Source organism: Dunckerocampus dactyliophorus, chromosome 7, assembly GCF_027744805.1.
Source record: "Dunckerocampus dactyliophorus isolate RoL2022-P2 chromosome 7, RoL_Ddac_1.1, whole genome shotgun sequence".
NCBI lineage: Eukaryota > Metazoa > Chordata > Actinopteri > Syngnathiformes > Syngnathidae > Dunckerocampus > Dunckerocampus dactyliophorus.
The window spans coordinates 9,421,057-9,443,729 of NC_072825.1; the positions used below are offsets into that span (position 1 = coordinate 9,421,057).

General features: G+C 41.0%; 3 protein-coding genes across 4 annotated transcripts; 2 read left to right on the plus strand and 1 right to left on the minus strand.

Annotated features, from left to right (window-relative positions):
* The first annotated feature begins 620 nt into the window (after positions 1-620).
* Positions 621-4,711, plus strand: LOC129185437 (glutathione S-transferase kappa 1-like). The gene is made up of 7 exons (XM_054782518.1): positions 621-917; positions 992-1,073; positions 1,151-1,279; positions 2,391-2,536; positions 2,610-2,726; positions 2,867-2,960; positions 4,502-4,711. The coding sequence occupies exons 1-7, from the start codon at positions 849-851 to the stop codon at positions 4,558-4,560; spliced, it is 696 nt and encodes a 231-aa protein (XP_054638493.1). The 5' UTR covers positions 621-848; the 3' UTR covers positions 4,561-4,711.
* Positions 4,712-4,981: 270 nt separating this feature from the next.
* styk1b (serine/threonine/tyrosine kinase 1b) lies at positions 4,982-13,293 on the plus strand. The gene is made up of 10 exons (XM_054782517.1): positions 4,982-5,227; positions 6,412-6,467; positions 6,555-6,725; positions 9,836-10,171; positions 10,241-10,422; positions 10,512-10,592; positions 11,446-11,654; positions 11,770-11,810; positions 12,590-12,686; positions 12,758-13,293. The coding sequence occupies exons 2-10, from the start codon at positions 6,413-6,415 to the stop codon at positions 12,948-12,950; spliced, it is 1,365 nt and encodes a 454-aa protein (XP_054638492.1). The 5' UTR covers positions 4,982-5,227; position 6,412; the 3' UTR covers positions 12,951-13,293.
* On the minus strand, positions 13,053-22,438 carry phc1 (polyhomeotic homolog 1). 2 transcript variants are annotated; one of them, XM_054782516.1, is made up of 14 exons: positions 22,299-22,438; positions 21,375-21,514; positions 21,190-21,300; positions 21,039-21,104; positions 20,803-20,946; positions 19,959-20,114; positions 19,202-19,894; positions 17,400-17,529; positions 17,137-17,318; positions 16,481-16,544; positions 16,307-16,394; positions 15,188-15,350; positions 14,783-15,017; positions 13,053-14,706 (listed from the first exon to the last, which is right to left on the minus strand). In XM_054782516.1, the coding sequence occupies exons 2-14, from the start codon at positions 21,504-21,506 to the stop codon at positions 14,555-14,557; spliced, it is 2,316 nt and encodes a 771-aa protein (XP_054638491.1). In that variant the 5' UTR covers positions 21,507-21,514; positions 22,299-22,438; the 3' UTR covers positions 13,053-14,554. The 2 variants fall into 2 exon arrangements, with proteins under 2 accessions (XP_054638491.1, XP_054638490.1); XM_054782515.1 differs by lacking the exon at positions 22,299-22,438 and adding an exon at positions 21,991-22,080.
* Positions 22,439-22,673: the final 235 nt, after the last annotated feature.

Below are 22,673 nucleotides of genomic sequence, written 5' to 3' on the forward strand. Positions count from 1 at the left end.
TTTTTCAAGAAACTTTTAATTTATGGTCTGAACACAAACTATTATTCTATACATTGCGATGCATATCTTTCTCAGCCGATATATATTATTGTTCATAGTTATATATTATAGTTTTAAAGGTTTGAGCAACACATTTTATTTCTAAGTGGAATATACTATACATATAACTTAACAATGGTAAACAATAAGAGAATTATTGTAATTTATATGTAATATTTTTTCTAATAAGCAATATTGGGACCATACAACAAATACAAAAGGTGTAAAATTTGAAAAAAAAAAACAAATTTGGGCTTTTACTACAAAATTATATTGGGTGTGTTACATGTGTTTTTTTCTGATTGTCCTTGTAGACTTATGAAACAGATTTTTTCGTGTATGAAATTCTGGATAATATCATTCTCAATCTTGGGAAAAGTATAAAAAAAATTAAAATTATATTTTATTTAATCCATCATTTAGGATGATCTTTTCACTGTTATTGTAAAGAAAATACCGATTGTACCTGCCTTATGTGGTTTGTTACGTACAGCATCCAGCATGCTATTACACACTTAGTCCTGTAGATGTCAGTAAATAGCTTTGTCCTGCCTTGTTACCACGTGTGTTTATCAGTAGAGGAAGAGTTTTGCTAAATAGTTTTGATACAAACACCTTGAACGTTATCAATATATCATTGATCGAATTCGGAATGTAATTTCAGTTAAAGTGTTATGACACCTTAATACTGCAGTGACGCTGACTAAAAAACGCTTCCTTCGAGTCCATCCATGAGCAATACGTGTGTATGGGTTGAACTTTGACACACTGGGCAGCTTGTGCATTGTGTGATTTGTTTGAAGCGAAAGATGTCGTCCAAAAAGGTGGTGGAGTTGTTTTACGACGTGGTGTCTCCATACTCCTGGCTTGCGTTTGAGGTTCGTGTATATATACATTTTTGTACTCATTTATTTAAAAACCGGACCTAAATAACACCGTATTTCGGGTACAGGTCATGTGTCGCTACAGAACTGTGTGGAACATTGACCTCAAACTGCGACCTGCATTCCTGGGCGGGATAATGCAAGCTGCTGGTAAGGTTCTTATATGACCTGAGCTCATGTACATAAAATAAAACTTATAGCATATATAATGTTTCTCTTCACGATAGGCAACAAACCTCCTGGTCTGGTCCCGAACAAATTCGCATACATGCACGAGGATCTGGGCCGATTGGCAATGTATTTTAATATCCCCTTGCACCCTCCTGCAGACCCCTTCGAAGCCATGTTCGATAAAGGTACACACGACGTAGTATGTAAGGCAGGCTGCCTTACATACTGCCTTAGGCAGCAATCATGCCTAAGTAGTTTGCATTGTGCAACTCTTGCATGACTTTTTGCAAACAAAAGTTCCATTAAAAGTATCAGAAAGGAGGCTCCAGTATAGACAGCTCAATACAGCATAACATCTCTAAAGTAATTATATAAAGGAAATGTATATATATGTTGTGAATATATTTATATTCCATTTTAATTATAAATTTGGCACATAGAGGGGCGTAATGACATACATAATGTAGGAAATAGGGGTCTCACAAGATCTTGTGTCATCAGGTCTCACGAGATTAAAACATGACAAGATTTCTGGTTCAGAAAAACTCTAGTGGGCACGAGGCCAGGGATGACGATAAATAAATAAAAATTAACTTGATAAATTTGACGGTCTCAATACATTGCCATGTGCTGGCACGTCTGTTTTCCTTGTCTCGTGCCTCCAAATTCAAATTGGCAGGGAGAACAACTGAGTGAGCCCTTTTGTCAATCATACAGTTTTTATCTCGGTGGGTGGAGGCGGGGCCAGTAGCATACACACAGAGTGCAGAAGAGTGTAGATATAATATATTCCAATATATTGCAAACATTTTTTCATTGTACTTTTCTTTAAAGTAATGGTAAAACCTTGTCTCGTTCTTGTAGAACCAATCTCGTGTCTCGTGACACCCGTCATAGGGAAAGCATCACATATTAAATTGTATTAACTCTTTTTTTGTCCCTCAAATTAAAGTAAGAGGGTATTATATCTCCTAAATAAAATAAATAAAAGCTAAAAATAAGCTTCAATCTCGGCTTTCAGTCAATTTTTTCCCCCAGTGCAAGTGAAAATAATAATAATTATAAATAAAAAATATATAGAATACAAAAATCACATACTATGATAAATATATACCTATTTAAATATATATTGTTATTATACATAATATATAAATCAATTATTGTCTCTTAAAAAAAACTTGAAATGGGGGTTTATATGCATACATATAAAGGGAAAATCAGTATGAAGTAGGGAACATGTACAGTAATTATTTTACTGTAATGCGTGTTATGTGACAGGCTTTTGTTTGCTTACAGGTTCCTTGACTGCAATGCGTTTTGTGCAAGCAGTGCAGGAAAAAGAGACTGGTGGAGACCAACTGGTAGAGAAGGTGTCAAGAGAGCTTTGGAAAAGAATCTGGAGTGAAGATAAAGACATCACTCAGCCTGCGTCACTGGCTGAGGTAGCAGGTCATCCAAATAACACATTTATATGTTGATAGTGATGAAATATTATTAATGACATATTGTATCCAGGCTGCACAGAAAGCCGGCTTGAGCAGCAGCCAGATTGAGGAGTTGCAGAAGCTGTGCACCACCAAGGAAATCAAAGACAAGCTGAAGAGCAGCACACAGGCCGCAATGGATTACGGGGTCAGTTGTCCTCCTCCAGCACCAGCACCTTTTTTTTTTTTTAATTTGTTTTTTTTTTTTATTTTACTTTTTTACATTCGGCAACATAGTGACGAAATCTGAGAATAACATCATGTTCCTCCCCTGTGTGCTCTCCATAGGCGTTTGGCTTCCCCATGATTGTGTGTCACATCAACGGGAAATCAGAGATGTTTTTTGGGTCGGACAGATTTGAGCTTATGGCCCACTGCCTTGGTAAGACATTTCATTTATAGATAATTGTTATTTGTTACTGTGGCACTTATCATTTGTGACTTGCACATTGTTTGAAAGCAAGTGGTCAAGTTCATTAAACTTTAAGCGGTTGACGCAACACATATTTTTTCTAATGAGAAAATATACGTGATAAATGATAAACCACTAGGAAATTATTGCAATTAATGGGATATTTTTTCCTAATAAGATTTGTATATTTACAGTATCTAACAAAAGTGAGTACACCACTCACATTTCTGTAAACATTTTTGTCATTATATTTTAAGGGACAATACTAAAGAAATTAAACTTGGATATACTTTAGAGTAGTCCATGTAAAGCTTGTATAACAGTATAGAGTTCCTCTTCACTGAAAATGAGCCAACACACAGCCATTATTGTCTAGATAGCTGACAACACAAGTGAGTAGCAAGACAGTTGTCTTGCCAACAGTCAAACATGGGGTTGGTAGCATCATGGGTCTGAGGCTGCACGAGTTCTGCCAGCTCTGGGGAGCGGTGGTTCCCTTGGGAAGCTGTGCCGGCTGACAGTTTTACAACATCATAAGGAGCCCAAGCACACCTCAGATATGACAAGAGCCTTGCGGAGGAAACTAAAGATGATGGCGTGTCCAAGTATGCCTCCTCCACACCTGAACCCAATTCAACACCTGTGGGGCATCCGCAAGTGGACAGAAGGAATTTGGAGGAGTGCAAGGTGTCTAACATCCACCAGCTCCACCAGTGTTGTCATCATGGAGGACTGGAAGAGGATTCCAGTAACAACCTGTGCAATTTGGTGAATTCCATGGCCAAGAGGATTAAGGCAGTGTACTGCTATTCAAGTTGTACACTGACTACTCTAAAGTATATACAAGTTTAATTTCTAAAGTATTGTCCTTTGAGGATATGTAATGTAATAAAAATGTTTGCTGAGATGGAGGAGTGTACAGTGGAACCTTGGTTAGGGTCATTAATTCATTCCAGAAGGTCTGACTGTAAACGAAACGGGCACCAACCGAATCAAATTTTCCCATAAAAAATTATGTTAATCCAATTACTCTGTTCCAGGAAGCCAAAAATGGAACTATGCGATTAAATATTTTAATCACTTGACAGCCGTAGGTCATATGCATTTAGAATTGTTTTCTGGATGTAAAACTAATTATAAAACTATAAAAACGTGTTTGTTTTGTTAGATGGGCGATGTAACTTCTGGTTCCGGTTGCTATTTTGTTTGCTACCTCATAGGATGTTAACAAGGAAAGACATTTTATGATAGAAAAATATATTAAGAATACAGATGGACTCGCGTAGTATATTAATAACACGACAAGACGCGTGCCGTATTGTACGCTAACCGGAGAATGCACGCAAACCAGGACAGAATGGTGCCATACATTTTTGACGGTGACCAAAAAAACACGCTAACCGAGGCGGACACCAACCGAGGTTCCGCTGTACTTTTGCTGGATACTTTGTGCGTCAGCCGATGAGTTTGAAATTGACACTCATTCGATGGTGTGTGTGTGTTTTATTTAGGTGAGAAATGGCTTGGACCTCAGCCTTCTCGGCCTGAAAAGTCATCTGCCAAACTGTGAGCTGAAAAAAACTGCCCTTGAGCACTAATGTGGTTGTGATTCAACAATACATTCATTTGCTTTGCTTATTCAATCACAATAGTCAATGACAAATAACCACTTTTATCCAAATAGTACGCACATTGCTGTTGAATAAACATCTCTTGAAGAGGCAAAGGTCGCTTATTGTGTTTGTAGAGTGCTTAGACTAGGCTTATCGCTGACTGAATCCTCCCAAGATGGCAGAGCTTGTTGTACGGGTTCCAGCGGCCTAACGTAAATTTAACACAAGACTAATAGGACTCAAAACGATGAGGACTGGCAGGACCAGTTTTTGACAAAGCGGAGGAAGGCTGGGTGAAGACAAGGAAATGACAGGAGGCGGGAGAGCTAACACAAAGAAGAGGCGGGGCAAGACTGTTGATTACTTGAACGTGTTCATTTGGGAGGGAGGTGGTGAAGGAAGGAGGAACGAGTGATCGGTAAGGTGCTGGGAAGTAGGGTGGAGTTAAAAAAAAAACACAGACGTAGAGCACAGACAAACAGGTGCACCCTGACGGTCAGACAGAAGAAAAACAAGACCATGAAGACCTGGATCAGGAATTAACACTCAGCTATGTGACTGACTACCTGAAGGCTGACTAACAAGGCTACGCTGGAGGATTTAGAGCACCGCTGCAAACAAAAGGTAAGACAAAATTTCCTCTCTGTTTATTTTAAAGTCGACTGTCACCACTGAGGTAAGCGTAGATGTTATATTTAAAAGCAAATGTCTTCATGGATGGTGTTTCTTATTAAACGTTTATGGTCAAGTTGTTGGTATTGTGTTATGCCTCATGGGCGTGTGGCACTGCACCGGCATGAAAGAGTCAAAAATGCAGATGGACAGGTTTGCAGATGCTGGAGGAGCTGACGTCAACAGCGCGATCATATCACTATGGAAGTCCCCCAATGGGACTACGGTAGTCAGAAAGATTGTGACTACTCTGGACACAGCATTACGTACATCTAATCTAATGCTGAATCAAAAAGTCTGCTTCTACATACATCAGGTGTGGCCACATTTTTTCCACCGAGGACCGCAAACAGAAAAACTGAAAGATGTGGGGGCCCACACATATTCTTGGTTACACTAAAACCAATCTAACTTAGTGTAATATATGCTAAACTATTTGAAGACACAGCTTAGCTTTGTGTTGTAGTTGACAAAGTAAATGGTTCTTAGTGTGATATCTATTAGTATAGTTTATTAATTTATTTTATTTTATTTTTAGAATACGTGGCGGGCTAATAAGACAAGCTGTGGGACGAAAATGACCCCTGTCGCAATTTGGACACCCCTCACATACAGTAGATACTGGAGATTTCCAAATTGTGTCTCTTTCAAATTTCATGTTAACATTAATATTTATATTTATTGATATAAGTTAATGCTAAAAAAACATTTTATGAGTGACTGTCAATAAAAGTTGACCCCGCAACCCATTTTGGCTCTCGTGTAATAGTATACAAATTAGTCATTGTTGCAGACGAATAAAAAGCAGTTTAGCAGCATTTACTGATTGTAAAAGGCTAAGAACTAGGACAACATAAAGCAATGGGTGTAAGCATGCATACAATAAAGGTCATTCATGCAAATATGATTATAGGTATTATGGTGTTTCTAATAATACAGCAACATGGGAGTGCATTAGAAACACTAGTATCACCTTTTGGTATGATGTAGTGCGCTTCTGCACAAATGAGCATGATTATCATTGGCTGTGTACCTAATATGCCCACTGTGTTGAGTTATGACTCCTCCCATCACAAGGATTAAAATGTTCCGTGTTTGTTTAATGTGTTTGACTTTCAATGACGTCCTTTTTGCAGGATGTCTACCATAGGAAACGCAGACTTACGCTGCACCCAGGGGGACACGCTCTGTGGTGAGCTATCAGTTGTTCCCCATAAATGCACTTTTTTCTATACTTACTCTCTTCGAGGTGATCATTATTACTTTTACGCATGTGCAGAGATCCGCGTGTATGAGAAAGAGGTGATCATCGTGCCCATCCTGCTGCTGGCCAGCTTCGTGGTCACACTGGTCTTCATCCTTCTGTTGCGCTTCTGTCCAGAGAAGGTGGACCGCATCCGCATAAGCACCTTAAAGTCGTCCTCCAGGAGAGTGCTGCATGGCATTGACGGTAAGACCAATGCTGACCTAATGTGACCTTTTTAAAAGTAGAGTAGAGCTGATTTTTAATATGCAGACCTTACAAAACATGTATGATGTCACAGCGTCCTACTGAAGTGAAATACTGAACCCCAACTAGTCCTGACGCTGTCTGTCTGTCAGTTGTTGGCAAACCGTGGCTCGGGAGCCGTATACGGCTCTTCAGCCTCCTTGTTGCGGCTTCCACACCGAGCTCTGTGATTTTATTTTTAAAACACCGAAGCAGAAGGAATGTGCGTTTTCAAAAAGAATTGGAAATATCTGACTTACCGCTAGTCTGTGAAAGCATCTACACTGCGTTCTGACTGCTGATTGGATGAGCAAGGGAAGGGGTCAATTTGTTCAGTTAGTGAGACACGAAAAAGACATCTTGACAGTGTGCTCCCACCGTGGTAATCTACCCATAACCATGAGTACGTCCCTAAAAAGGAAAATATCAGAAGAAAATCAAGTTTAATTCTGAATGGATACATTCCTTTGCCTTCACTGCCAATGACGCTGGCTTACCCACCCGTGTGCTCTATATGTGGCGGGAAATTATCTAACAGCAGAAAATGTAACTTTGAAAGACATTTTCAAAACAAGCACTCAGCTTTTTCTGAAAAGTACGCAACTGCAGATGGGCGTAAGGGAGCGATTTCGGAATTACTACGGAAGGTTGGGCAGAGCAAACATACTTTCAAGAAGTGGATGAAGGCTCCAAGCTGAAGTACAGCTGCTAGCGTTGAGACTGCACTGGAGATCGTATGGAGGAGGAAGCCATTCACAGATGGAGAATAAATGAAAGAATCGTTCATAACAATATTACAGTATCTATTCTCCAAATTAAAAAAATTAATAATTAAGAAAATGAATAATGCTCCTCCCTGCAAAGACAGTCAAGAGCAGGACCAACAGAATGGCAACAAACATCACCAGCAAATTGATGACATTCATTCATTGCAGGCATCGTGAATTGCCTCTGATGAGTCAGGTGATGTAAACGATATTGAGCAGACACACTGATATGCAGATAAGTGAACTCTGATGGGCTTTTTTATGTTAAAGTTGGCTCTGTTGTCTTTTAATTTTACACAAACACAAGAACGACTCAAAAAAGCCTGCATGGGTTAGTGTTTAAATGATTTCAAAGTAGGCCTACACTTACACTCTAGTGGGGGCTACCTTGGCTTGCAGCACATTAGCCTCGTGAGCCAGCATATGCTAACATGAATGACGGCACAAAAGCGATGGTTTCTGAGGCGACTGCCCGGTGCGAATCCCCAGTGTGGGAATGTTTTGGTTTTAAACAGAATGAACAAGTTGAGCGCATGAACACCGACGAACTGAGATGTCGCATTTGTTCAACAGTAGTGACAAGGAAGCACGGGAATACGACCAGCTGGTATGCGCACCTGAAATGGAGGTGGAAAGGAACCATTGTCCCGACTGCCAGTGTCGCTCGCTACATTGCAAAAGTAATGCAGCATTTCGGGAAATGTTAAAAATGGTTGACAGACAGTATGAATTGCTTGGGAGAACGTACATGTACAACATGTCACAAACAGCAATTCCTCAACTGTATAACTGAGTGAAAGAAGACGTGTCGAAGGACATCAGAAACATTATATTTTACTCTGCCGCCACAGATATATGGGTCACCTCAAATGTGACCCCCTACATTAGTTTAACAATACACTACATAACTGCGTGTGTGTGTGTGTGTGTGTGGTTTTTATTGGAGTGTTTTTTTTTTTTACGTAGACAGTCCATTTTATTTTCATTGAGTTTTTTTTTTGTTTAATTAATTGTGTTTAATTTATTTAGAAGCTGTTGACATTTCAATTACAATGTTAAATTCTCTTCAGAAATTAACATTTAATGCTTTTGATATGATGTACTCTCGTTGTTATGCTTTATAATTAACAAAAAAATGGTTAAAAAAAATGTTGTCAATATTATCGGTTATCGACAGTAATTTGTAGGACAATTATCAACCAGCAAAATTTGTTATTGTGACAGGCCTAGGCCCGCGGCACATTGTAAAAATATGATTTAACAATAGAACTAAAAAAAACAGCAAAAATGGAAAAATGAGCAGTAATTTTACAAGACTGAAGTCAAAATATTAAGAGAAAAAAGGTGGAATCTAACAAGTAAAAAGTTGTAATTTTATGAGAATGTTTTGATTTGACTTATTTGAACATTTCATTTCACTTCAGTATACATCATATATCACACGTGTTCAAAAGGAGTAGGAAGAAGCAATATTATAATAATAGACGTACGTAAAGAACGTAATAAAGAATAATAAAGAAAAATTATGTCATTTTAGTAGCATAAAGTTGAAATATTAAAGACATTTTTTAAGTTGTAATAAACAAAACTAATAAAGTTGTAATTTTTGGGCAAATTAGGCTGCGGAAAAAGTTACGCTTTGAGAAGTTAATTAAGTCATAATTACGAGAAGAAAATTTACAACAACAAAGAATTGAAAAGAAAAAAACAGCTATAATTTTACGGGAATAACATCATAATATTAAGAGAAGCCGTATTCTAATGAGAAAAAAAGTTGCAATTTTACAAGAATCGACTCATAATATTATGAGGAAAATAATGTCATTTTAGTGTCATAGAGTTTAAATATTAAAAAGAAAAAATACATTATTTTAGTTAAAGTCGTAACATTATGAGACACAAACAAAATAAAGTTGTAATTTTTGGAAAACGAGGTTGGGAAAAAGTTATATTATTATGGTAATAAAGTCATAATATTGCAAGAAGTAATTTAAGAAATGTACAAACATTTAAAAAGAAAGCTGAAATATTTGGAGAAGGAAAAAAAAACAGCAAAAACGGGGAAAAAAAGAGCAAAGACGGAAATTCATACTAATAATATGCTGTAATGTTTAATAATACGCAGTAATGTTTTTCATATTTAATAGAAATAGGTAAAACTATTCTTTTTAAAATGCTAAAGCAACAAATTTAGTGAAGATTTAGTGACACCTTTCAGTACAATGCCAACTGCAACCACCAATGAAGTGGCCAGTGAGAGAACAACATCCTGACGTTGTTTTTCTCTCTCCTGCTTTTCCACAGCTCCTCCTGGCATCAACGTGCTGGAGCATGAAAGCATTGCTATGGATATGCCCAGCACCTACTCCACCTTCCAGCCCCCCAGCACCTACCCATCCAAAAATCTCTCTCTGTCCGTGGACTCACCGCCTTTGTTGTCCAAGGCCCAGCCTCAGCAGCCCTACAAGGCTCCCCTCAGCCCTCTCGTCCAGCCCAGGGAGCTGCCGCGCCAGAGGCTGCCAGAGTCCTTCAATCTGGTCAGCCCGCTGCGTGGCTCCTTCTCCCTGCGCTCCGACTCCACCGTGTCCCTGTACAGGGCACGCATGGAGAACAGGAACGTGGTCCTGCGGGTGCTAAATGGTGAGAGCCCTCACGCTTGGTGCTTTTAGTAATACTTGTTATATGACCCTCCTCCATTGTTGCATCCAGACTCGGCCGACGCCACAGAGAGACACACCTTCCTGGGCTTTGCCTCCTTCCTGGCCCAGCTTGGACCCCACCCGTTCTTGCCAGAGCTGCTGGGCGTTGTCTCCTTGCGAGCCCCTCTAGTTACTGTAGTGGAGGAGTTGGAACACAGAGACCTGCTCAGCTTCCTGTGGCGGTGCAGACAGGTCTGTCTAAAGCGCGCACTCAATCATATCAATACCATATATAAATGTGCATTATTACACCAAAACACTCTTTTTTTGGGGGGGTCCAGGTGGAGGAAAACCTGAATCCTCCATGTGAGATGACTGAGAAGAGGATATTTACCATGGCTCAACACGTGGCCTCAGCGCTGGTCTGTATACATTTTTAAACTACGCATTTGACTCTAAAATCACTTCAGTCATGCTTGTGATGCGGTAGAGACGGTCACATCACAGACACAATCGGTACAAATGTCTGGAATTGTCCCAATCAGGGACACTAAACCAATGGTTTAGTAGACATGGCAACTGTAAAGCTGAAGCTTACTGTGGAACCTACAGTGCTTTTTTTTGTTGTTATTTAAAAAGTAAGACATGGTGCCACTAGCTGGCTGTAACTACATTTTATTATGACTTCACTGTGACAATATGTTGTAATAATAAGCTGAATAGACTTGTTTATTATTGCATGTGTTATTACTCGTATTTTTAATATGTATTATATCTTATACTACAACAAGATTACCTCCATTTCAGGCATGTAATAGTGATGCATACAGTCTGTAATAATGAATGGTAACTGTTTTTGGACTTGTTATTGTTTTTAAATTATTTTGAAATATACTAAACCAGTCTTCAACACTGTAAAATAATATTTCAGCAAAGGAAAATTTAATTTGTGTCCAATTTCAGCAATTTTTTGGTGTATACATTTGTTTTTGTATGATTATTTCATACATATTTCATGTTTATACTGTAGTTCCTATATATATATATATATATATATATACTGTATATTTTAATCTGGTGTTCCTGCATACCCCTACCACCTGTGCTACTGGTACTACAGTTTGAGAATCAAGGTACAAAACATATGTTGACCTTCATGCCCTACACTTTAAAATGCGTTGATATCGTTGATATTGTTGTCAAACCACTCCTACAAATAAAACTCCTTCTTTCCATTGGCTTTTTACATGTGCAATCCTTGTTGTCTTTTTCCAGATGTTCCTCCACAGCAAAGACATCCTGCACGGAAACATCCGGGCCCGGAGCGTCCTCGTGAGCAAGCAGCACACGGCCAAGCTCTGGGGCCTTCACGGTGTCTACACCCGCAAGAACCAGGCAGCCACCCAGAAGGACAATCCCAGCATGAAGAAGTGGCAGGCGCCTGAGATATTAGCCAGAAGAACCGCTGGTCCCAGCAGTGATGTGTTAGTCCTTCATTAGATGAGTTCTCTGAAGCCCTTATTGGGTGAAACATCTTTCAACGTCGTTCCAGAAATGATGTCTAACTGACTTTAATCAACTGTTTGTTTCTTCGTCTAGCTGGTCTTTCGGCGTCTTACTCTATGAAATGGCAACACTGGGTAAGTTGTATTGAAAGTTAGGACTAACATGACTACTGTATGCATGGTACCTGTAAAGCTGTAAATTCTCTAATGGAGCCTACAGTTAAAGCGCTTCCCCACACTTGGTTTAAAAAGTATCACATGGTCCCACAAATTGACTAACCACAACCTGTTAACTGTGACTTTATAATGACCATGTTTTGGCAACTGTAAAGCTGAAATTTAAAATGGAGTTCAAAGAGCATACTGGAGCAAAAGCTGCTTAAAAACAATAGAGAATAATATATACCATATAGAATTAAAATGTAGTATATTAAGTATCAAAAATGAAGTTCATCGAAATGTATTCATTTTACAGGGTATACTTTTTTTCTATTAAAGCTTTATATGTTAAAGATTTGTGAGTTTACGTGAATGTAGATTTAGTGCGGATGTCCTTTGTAGTTCTTTTGATGTTGACGTCCTATTCAGTTTGTTCCTATTTAAATTAGCTTGTACTGGCCGGGGGTGTAGTTTTATGAAGCCCTCAAAATCAGTGTTCAAGGTTGCAGATTGAAACGTGTGTGTTTTTTTTTTTTTTAAATGACTGCAAAAGCATTAAATTCAACTTTGTGTATTTACCCTAATTGTTGTGAATTACAATAAATTCAGTGCTTATTGCACTATACAGTATATTGTAACTTTTATAGCACTATTTTTAGAATACATCTGGACAACTACAGGCCTTACCCCTGGGATTACTCGTGTTTAACTAAATGAGGTATTACGGTAATTTACTGATTTACGTTCCTCTGCAGGAGAAGCTCCATTCGCAGAGCTCCCAGTCAGTGAGCTCCTGCAGTTTCACCAGCGAGGAAAGAGTTTGAAGAAGCCTTCCAGCTGCTCCAACTCACTGTAAGGATCCTCACGCGTGCTGCATCCTTTCCTCTGAGGCTCTTACTTACACCTCCCTATGCTTGTTACAGACACTCCATAATTAAGGGCTGCTGCCAGTGGAAAGATGCCGATCGACCCGCGCTGGCTGAACTGAGCCGCAAGCTGGTGTCAGGGGAGAAGAGCGCCTCGGATAAAGTCCTCAAGGGGGCGGGGGCGGTCAACATCGAGCAGTATCTGCGGGAGGCGGGATACGGGGAAGCAAACAGCTACACAGTCTTCTGATCATAACAAATAGTCCTACACACACTTTCTGGTGCACTTCTGTCCGTGGAGACTGTTACATGCTCTTTCTACATGAAGGAAAAACATACAAAAGTATCCATACTTAGGACTTTTATTATTAAGCTTGTCTTTTCTCTATGAAAACATGTTAAGGTTTAGTGGAGGAAACCAATGTGAACTTGAAAGGTGTTCAGCTGTTAGTGGATGCCGTGGAATGATGGTTTACCTGCTTTGTATACAACCTCCTCTAGCCATGTAGCAGATCATGTGATGTTTTCTAAGCTTCCACGTTGCAGGAAACAATGTGAATAAATAATCATCATAGTCTGATGCATTGACAAAAGTGGCTGCCTGTGGAGGAAGACCAAAACAAGTCTCCTCTCTTCTCTAAGTCGGTTAGAGCTCCTAAAATGTTGTACATGGAAAATATAAGTACAAAAAAATACAAAACTAAAACTTCTGAAACCGTTATGAACTAATCCTTGTAAAGAGTTGACATCAAATGAAAGCACCATTTTTAATTACAGTGAGAAGGCAATGTGTGTGTTCACGTAAAGCATCTCCCAAAAATCACATTTAAGCAGTTTGACTTCTCAAGGGACAATACTAGTAAACTTGGATATATACGGACTTTCACTTGTATAGCGCTTTTCTACCTTTAAGGTACTCACAGCTCTTTGACACTGTTACCACATAAATACTGTTTATGTAGTCAAAGTAGGGCTTGTATAGCTTTGCTAGTCACTGAAAATGAGCCCACACACAGCTATTGTTTAAATAGCTGGCAACGCAAGTGAGGAGCAAGATTTGTTTTGCCTACATCATGGTACAGCATCATGGTCTGGGGCTGCGTGAGTGCAGCTGGCACTAGGGAGCTGCGGTTCATACAGGGAAATATAAAATACTGACCCTGACATTGATGTTCACTGAGAGGCGCACCATTAGACCAGGGGTCACCAATGTTTTTTCTTGTGAGAGCTACTTTTACAAAATGAAAATGGCTGAGAACTACTCATTTTTCTGACATTTATTTTCATAGCTTATATTAACCCCAACAAATACACTTGTTTTACCAGAACATTAACAGACTGTTGGTATCCACAACTCACATGTTGTATTTCAGAATGCATTTCTTGCATTAACTGAAAACCTGAATGAAACGCAGCCTTACCGGTGCCTCGTGGTCGTGGAGGGCTACCTGGTGTCCGTGTGCACCATGGTGACCCCTGAATTGGACAATAACGGCTCTGTGTTGACTCCTTTTCAGTGGACAGTAAAGCTGTACAATGACTACTTAGTATATGAATTTCTATAGTATTGTCCCTAGAGAAGATAAATGTTGGCTGGAATGTTAAGGTTGTAATAACATTTGTGAGACGCTGTAGGCAACTGTTACCTGCCGTATACATCACGTCAAATACTATTTCTCCCTCTTGGTATGGATACTTAACATATTAATGTCATCACTCATACAACCGTAAAAACAAAAAAAAAGGTTGTTCTTGCACATTCAAGGTCCAGCATGTAAACTGTTGCACATGGTAGTGTAGTGTAAAAACATAAGAAAATACAAATCATGTTCAAGAAGAATGAGTAAACAATGGTCACTCGCGCAGGCTGTTGATGGAGGCACATATCTTGAGTGCGGGACCCAACTTGATGTTCATTGTGGAGATGAGATGGTCCTCGCGCAGAAGCATCAGAGCCTGCCCGTCTATTTCCTGGGACAGGAAGTGGGCTGCCAGCTCCTCGCAACCTGGGCGTGATAAAAAAATATTTTAGCGCATGAAGGAAAGACGAGTGGCACTTGGCAATTTATTCCACAAAATCACCTTGAAGTGACGAGATGAACCTGCACACTTCCTCCACGCTCCACTGGGCAGGCGTGGCTGACAGGAAGCTGGCCGTCTCCATGGGGAGACCCCCGGGGGCCGAGGCGTCCAACTGGGGAGCGTTGTGATCAGCTCTGGAGCAGGAGTGGGAGGAGCTCGGAGAAAGGGAGGGAGAATCCTCCTCTTCCTCGCCGTCGCTGGTTACATCCTCCGAGCGGCTGGAGTCAGAGTGGCACTAAAAAAATACATTGAGATTGTAAAAAATCCTTACCATGAAAAATGGTGTCCCACGAGCATGTTTATGAGTCCCAAATGTGAGAAAAATATTTAAAATTGTTGAAAGATAGAACATGGCACCTTTAAGTTAAGAAAGACAATATGACGCAAATGCAAAGCTGATGTTACCTTGACAGGTCGATGCTGGCCAGACACCTTATTATCAGAGCTGCCCCGGCGGGGGGGTCCACGGCGCCTGGCAGTGGTCTCAGGTGGTGGAGGTGGAACCGGCGCCACACCGCCGTTTCTCCCTCTGCTGGACTTGTAGTGTTGGCTGCAGCTTACATTGTACCTGTTCCATCCCGGACAGAGTGGGACAACACTTAGCAGAACATTCATTCCAGGGTGTAGCCACAACTCAAGAAGTCACCAAGCTTTGGTTAACACCTCTAGAAAGCAAATTAAATTAAATTAGTGGCCTAATGGTGACGTAAGTATATGAAGTGTGTAAACAGATGAGACTGTTGACTTGCCAAACACGTCTGGCATGTCCTCCAATTCCAATTATTTATTCAAGACATGCCCTTATTTGCTGCTGTACTGGACTAAGCTCTCGTTTGGCATACAGCTTTCTTCCTTCAAGAGTTTTCCTTGCTTCTGTTGCCAAAGTGCTTGCTCGTTTGGTCTTTAGATGGTTTTCTATCATGTATGAGGAGCGATGCTTATAGAACCGCTCCATATTGAGGCCACTTTTGTTGTAAATAGATGCTATAAAAATACAAGTGACTGCACATGAACATTTAGAGGTACTCTAGTTTGATCACTGCATTAGCACTTGCAAACTTCTGACGTCAAAAGTAGGGATTCACCGAAGCAATGAGTATAATGTAGCTTACATTAACACAAAGCAATGTGGTTCTCCGCCACAGGGTGGCAGCAAAAGCACTCTGCTCTGTGTTGAGGTTTGCTGTCATGTTTATTTAGGCTTTTTTCAGACCATCATTGTGGTTCCAAACTTACGGAATGAATAACACGACATACACTGTACATGAAGTGACGCCATACAGCAAACCTTACATTCTTGTGACCAATGAGAGAAGAATGATCTTAGGTGGTTCGTTGTGATGCCTGTTTTGTCACATGCGGTGGGGCGGGGGGGGGGGCGCAATCCAAGGTGGGAAATATAAAATAAAATATATAAACCCATTAACAGATTTGGACCAGAGCATGTGGAATAATGTGGAAAAATACAAATAATAATCTTGTGTAAGCATGCACACGACAAAGATGAAGGCGATGAAGACATACCTCTTAGCACAAGTATTCGAGCAGAACCTCTTGGTTCCTTTGAACTGGGTGGCTGGTGCAAGGCTTGAACAGTATTCACATTTCAACACTGCGAAAAGAAAAAACACCAATATTGGACATCAAGTGAACATTACACACAAATACACAGGAAGCTATTTTTGTTCAAACACTTACAGGGAGGTCCGGTTTCTGCACGAGCACCCAGGGCAAAATCACGGTCTTTGAGGAGGCCAGCAACCTTTTCAATCAAACAAGACAAAAAAAAAAAAACTCACAATGGTGCAAACTGAAGGCTTTAAAATAATACTTGTCATCAGCATATATATAATGAGTGAACAACAAGGATAAAAAGGGGGGTTCTTTTGGATCCAAAGGAACACAACAATGTTAAAGTAATAATTTAAATTAAAAAATAATACTAATAATTACTTTTGTAAGGGGTGCAAGATAACTGCTTTTATAGAGTGGTTCCCTATTATAACATACTTAGACACAGTACAGTAGATGAGATGGTTGCACACATAAAATCTAGTCCAGGGTTTTACAAAGTCAGGTGCCAGAAGACTCCAGGGTAGTCACAGCCTATTTTTCAAGCCTGCTTAGCTACCTTCAGTTATATGTCATAGGCTAAATTTGCATGTTTTTTTGTTCCTATAGTGGGAGAGTTATGACTGGGGTGATCAGAAAACTCCACAAAATATGCTCCAGAGAATAATTTTTTTTAAGGAGCACGGGCGGTCCCAACCGTACTATACTCTCTGAGTGGAAACTCACTTTGCCACTTTAAAAACCCCTGATCTAGACACTTAAAACTGCTGATAAATTCTTACGGGGAAAGGCTCAGCTCCCTCCTGGATGACGAAGCCCTCGATGAGGTGGGTGAGCACCTGAGGTTTGACCACCGCCTGGGGAAGCGGCGCACGCTCTTTGTCGCCGTGGCCAACCCTCGATAGGGGTAGAGGCAAGGACAGGGTGGGGGGCGACGAGAAGGAGGCTGCGAGGAGAAGAGGGGCTGGTGAAAGAGGGAAAGAACGAAGAAATCAATTATGCATTGATGGCAATAGTTGAGATTTGGATATGTGATGCTGGGTACCAGAGTCTTTTGTCGGCGCGGGAGAAAGTGGAGGAGCTGAGTCTTTCACTTGTGCAGGGTCTTCTGTAGCAACCTCATTGGGTGCATCGCAGTCAGACTTCCTCTTAAGGGAGCCATTGGAGGACTTTGTCTATAGGGGAAAAATGCACTTTATTTCACACGCATTCTCAACCCAACTACAGTCGTCCCTCACTACGTCGCAGGTCGAACATCGCGCCCTCACAAAAATTAATAAATGATCTAGGGCTGCAGCTAACGATTATTTTAATAACTGATTAATCAGTCTATTATTTTTTCGATTAATCGATGAATCGGATAAAAAAAAAACATTTTTAATTTCCGCCTCTCCGCAGTAAGTAGAGAAGTATAAACAATCAACATCACAAACACTCAACAACACTGCAAATCAACAAGTCACTGGCACAGACTGCTACATGTCATCACCCATAAATAAATAAGATATAACAAATAAATACATTTTAGGGGCAGGCTTTGAGTTTGGCATCGGCCTCGTTTGATGGCCAAGTTGTGACGCACGTGGCGAGATGATATGGCCCGCGCTGGACAGATGCAGCCATAGCTATTTATAGTTTCACTGTTCTACCACTAGGTTTTGTGTGTACGCATGGTAAGAGACGTGCATAAATGTACACATTTTCCTACGCACAAGTACAAGTGGATAAATCCCACACTTTGCGTGGGAATGTTCTTACGCACGCTCTATACACACATCTCTGCAGTGGTTTGCTTTGCAAAGATACCAGAAGCAGGCCAAAAATGTCTATTGCTCTTTTCCCAAAGTCAAAGCTGATGTGTGTGACTGTCTCGTTTTGCCCGAAACACAAAGATAATAGGTTTGCTTTCATGGATGACTAAGGAAATTTAGAAATAGTCACATATGAGAGGCTGAAATCAAGATATTTACAGTACATCGTTGTCGATTAATTGGATAATCAATTAATCATTGATTAATCGTTACAACTCTAAAATGACGCTGTTTCGTGGTCAAATATGGCCTCTTAATATAAAAAAATATGCATATTTAAGCAAATTGTAAGTATTCTTGGCCTAAGTAAGTATTTTTTTCCATAAAAACGGCTAAATGAACAAAAATACAAATATAAGGCATTCAGAAGACATGATATGTAGTGTAATATTTTGACTTGATGTGTGCGCCTTTAAGGAGTGGGGCCTGCGAAGTGATGTGTGACGTCAGCTAGCAAGAGTTGACTGTTTAGCTGAGTATTAGCACTGTGGAGAGCAGTGTCTTTGGTGGAGAGTGCGAGTGACTGGTGTGAGTTGTGGCTGACAACAGCTGCTGTGTGAATATTCACTGTATGTGTGTTCATATGTGTTCTCCACTTGTTAATAAAGCAATTGAAGTGCATCATTCGGCTCTCTTTAACCAAAAGCAGCGACATTACAGTAGTATTCTACACTGGTCACTAGGTGTCAGTAACTTTACATTGATGAGACAATAGCCACTGCAGGAAACACGCTGTCAATGCTAACGCGTGAGTCTGTATTATGTCTTATACAAGTATATGCCTAAGATGTCTTATTTTCTATTATGTCTACTATTTTGGGTAATATGAGTGTAAAAGATGACTATTTCATGTCTAGTGGGCTCTAATAATGCTAAAAACCATACTCAGAAGGTCATAAACAGGGTTTCTATGCTTTAACTACAAAAATATCTCAGTTATACATAAGGAATCCTACGTTGCAGAAATTCACTCATCACGGTCGGGTCTGGAATCAATTACCCAAGATAAATGAGGGATTACTGTAATTAATCTTACCACAGTTGCAGCACTGTTGTGTGAGGGGACATTAACGTTCCCCACAGCTGTACCCTCCTGGGAAGCAGCATTCCGGGTCTGTGCCAAGGCCACAGCCTGCACGCTACCCGCCGTGCACTGCCTGGCCCCCACCAGCTGCACAGGAATATGAGGGGGGTTGTGGGCCGCCTGGCTATTACTGGGCGGCGCCGGGAGAATAGGGAGTGGCTGTCGAGGGGACACCTGCATGGGTAAGCGGTGTCCTTGCGCCGTCTTGGGCTGGATGGGAACGGGGCCTTTATCGGCAGCGGCGCTAGCCTGCTGTAGGGGCTGCACCACCAGAGTCTGCGTGTTGACATTGGCTTTCTGGGCGATGGAGCCGATGGAGTAGCCCTGGGTGGAGGTAGGCACATTAGAGGTGGGCACCAGGATGACAGGAGCAGCGGAGGGTGACAGAAGGAGCTGGGAAAGAGGGAGTGCCGTGGAGGAGGAAGCGGAGGGAGCAACAGAGGCCGCAGGAGGAACAGTCATGGCGGCCTGGTTGGTGGCTTTCACAGCCATCGTGTTGGTGGATGTTTTGCTCGTCTGTTGCTGCGGCTGAATTTGCTGCTGCTGACTGAGAGGGAAGCTGCCAGGGTCTTTCCTCTCAGGCAGCTCCGACTTGATGGCAACCGCTCTGGGAGTGGATGCACAGTGCAAGGCCAGATTCTGCACCTAGTACAAAGAAGCCATTGAGCTATTGACACAAAGTGGTTCACGTGTGATAAGTTACGCTAACCTGATCATTGTCAGACTGAACACTAGCTGAGGTAGGCACTGCTTCAGTCTGCTGCTGCTGCTGGGTCTGGGCCACTGTTGCTACAGTAGCTGTTGCTGTACCGCCCGGCATGAAGATGAGCTGAGAGGCCAGTGGAGCCCTGAGAGAGCGGTTGACCTGAAAGAACATGGTTAACAATCCAGTTAACAGGTTCCTAATGTTTTCAGCCAAATGTACTATCATAAATGCTCCAATTAATTCATTAATCGCACAGTCTCCTATAGTCGCTGGGTGTGTGGTCTACAAAAGCAAATAACCGCCAGGGTCTCCAATTAGACAGTTGCATACAGCTGTGGCTGTAGGCAACCTCCTGAAGTTATAATTTATAAAAAATAACTCCACAAGATGGCAGGAGCTGCATTTGAAGTAATTACTGAAGCTTTATCTACCATTGCATGCGTGTTTTTTGCTGGCAGAGCAATTGGTTCTGTTCCAAACATAAGTGGACATTTTTGAGTAATTAGACAGTTATTTATTTCCCGGTTAATGTAAGCTCAGGATGTGTTTTTAGGTAGAGTATTTCCTCAAATTATGGCCAAGGCGGTCATTTATTCACTCAACTGCAGAGAGTACCACGCATCTATTGTGGTACCTGAACACAGTTATTATAAAGTGACAATGCCAGTCAAAAGTCTGGAGACACTTTTGCAGCCTATTGAATGAGAATGTGCCTTTAAACTGTTGTCAGGTACCATAATTACAGCCACCTTATTTTAAGAAGAAGGCAGCAATTTGAGGTGTGGCGTATTTGTTGATGCGGACGAAGCACCTGGCAATATGCTAAAAGGATTCACTTTCAACTCACCCTAAGATACATCTGTCCTTGTCCTGGTGAGTTCCCTCCCAACAACACTGACTGGTTTAGGGCCGTTGTTGCCGCCGAAGTGGCCGGCCCGTGAGGACGAGGGGTTGCCGCCGTTCCACCTGCCGACGTTGTGCTGAGATTGACCTGGGAGGGAGACAAACGCAATCAGACATTTTCATCCAAACTACAAGCAGTGCAAATTATTCGAACCAAAAAAAAAATCATTAAAAGCATACAGTGGTGGGCGCCTGTGAGATGCTGCTACTCGGGGTGTTAGACTGCCGACTAGCTGCTAGGGTAGCCTGAAAAAAAAGAAAAGAAAAAAGAATACGATGATTTCGCTCATCATATTTACCGGTATGCAAGGTATTTTTTTACTGGACCAACTTGCTGCACGGCAGCTAGGTTATGGAGCTGAGCACTGTTGATCTGCTGCTGTAGCATGAGTTGCTGGAAGTACTGAGCTGCATTTGGCTGTCTCTGCAAGGCTTGGAGAGCCTACACAAGCACAACGTTAGATTAATAATGAAAACATGTCTTCTTAACCATCAAAAATTACTTTATGTACTTACCTGCACAGCTTGTCGCTCATACAGAGACATGTGAGCTATCTGAGGTGGTCGGGAGTTCCTGCTTGGTGGAGGATTTCCATTGTTGTTGGTGTTTGTGGTGGCGCCTGTGTTTTGGTCCTCGCTTGCATCCATGTCAACCGCTAGAACACACATAAGTAGCAGTGTCAGAGGATTAGCACGATATTCTGCATAAATACATGTGTTTGGTGTGTTTTAAAATAATGTAAGATGACAGATCAGAGCAACATCTTGGGTGCTGATGCTGCATTGCATCCACTGGCAGGACTAACTTTTCGAGCGGATGGTTATTAATCACATTGCTCGTAAATCACTTCTAACTGAGACATTTAAAGGCGATTCCCGCTTTTCCTTGCTTTCTAAGAATGCCAAACCACAAATATGTTCAAGCCCAAATTGCAAGCATTACAGATTTACAAATCGAGTGAAAAAGAGTATCATGGAGGGAAGCTCGGTTAGCTAAACGGCTAGCAAGCTAGGGCTAACAATAGGATTCTCAAGTCATCACTCTAAAAAAATACTCATTTTATACGTTCAGTATATCGTTTTAACAGGCCTTTTAACATAAAAAACAGAAGCGTTAGTTTACGAGTCGTACCAACGACTGTAGAGTATGTTCCACTCAAGATAATCCAACAGCGCCGAGCTCAATTCGTGGCCGGTGGTTAACCACGGCATTGGCCACCACCAGGGGGCGTTTCACCCGTGGTTAACCGTTTACATACAAGCGCACAAAACAATGACCAGCCACCTTATTTTAACTGATATTGGTATTTACTTTATTGTCTTACTTGTGCTGTAATACATAATTAGCTAGCAGTAAGCAGTCGAAGCTACATGGTGACCACTCATGCAAGAAGTCATCGTCAAAGTGTGTCTCTCGGCTCGGCGTGCTTGTGTCTTTACCTCTTCTTGGTAAATTTTCTACCGTTTCCTTCTTATTTGGAGTGAATTGTGATTCCCTTGATTTCAAGCGCAAATGCCGAAAGCCTTCTATTGGCTTTTTGGCTCTAAAAAAAATCCGCCCCCAACAGGGCGAGTTCTTCTTCCTCGTTTGAATTTTTTTAAAGTTTACAATAATTGTAACGGGCAATCCCGCCACCTATCGGTTGATATTGCATAGCATTCGCCTAAATTGTACCTGTATGCCCGTCCAATTGAAAATGATCAACAAAATATTTGTTTTCATGTTGTAAAGGTGCTCAATTACTACTTTATTATAATTGTGGTTGTATTCTGCTGTTGTAAAACTGCAGAGAAACATACTACTCAATAATCAAT

Coding starts and splice junctions, on each gene's coding strand:
- LOC129185437 (XM_054782518.1), top strand. CDS start 849: ATGTCGTCCAAAAAGGTGGTGGAGTTGTTTTACGACGTGGTGTCTCCA. Junction 2,537..2,609: donor AGCCTGCGTCACTGGCTGAG/GTAGCAGGTCAT, acceptor TATTGTATCCAG/GCTGCACAGAAAGCCGGCTT. Junction 2,727..2,866: donor AGGCCGCAATGGATTACGGG/GTCAGTTGTCCT, acceptor TGCTCTCCATAG/GCGTTTGGCTTCCCCATGAT.
- styk1b (XM_054782517.1), top strand. CDS start 6,413: ATGTCTACCATAGGAAACGCAGACTTACGCTGCACCCAGGGGGACACG. Junction 6,468..6,554: donor CCAGGGGGACACGCTCTGTG/GTGAGCTATCAG, acceptor ACGCATGTGCAG/AGATCCGCGTGTATGAGAAA. Junction 11,655..11,769: donor GCTGGTCCCAGCAGTGATGT/GTTAGTCCTTCA, acceptor TTCTTCGTCTAG/CTGGTCTTTCGGCGTCTTAC.
- phc1 (XM_054782516.1), bottom strand. CDS start 21,506: ATGGATGCAAGCGAGGACCAAAACACAGGCGCCACCACAAACACCAAC. Junction 20,115..20,802: donor AAGGACAGATGTATCTTAGG/GTGAGTTGAAAG, acceptor ATGTTCTTTCAG/GTCAACCGCTCTCTCAGGGC. Junction 15,351..16,306: donor TCGAATACTTGTGCTAAGAG/GTATGTCTTCAT, acceptor GGGATGGAACAG/GTACAATGTAAGCTGCAGCC.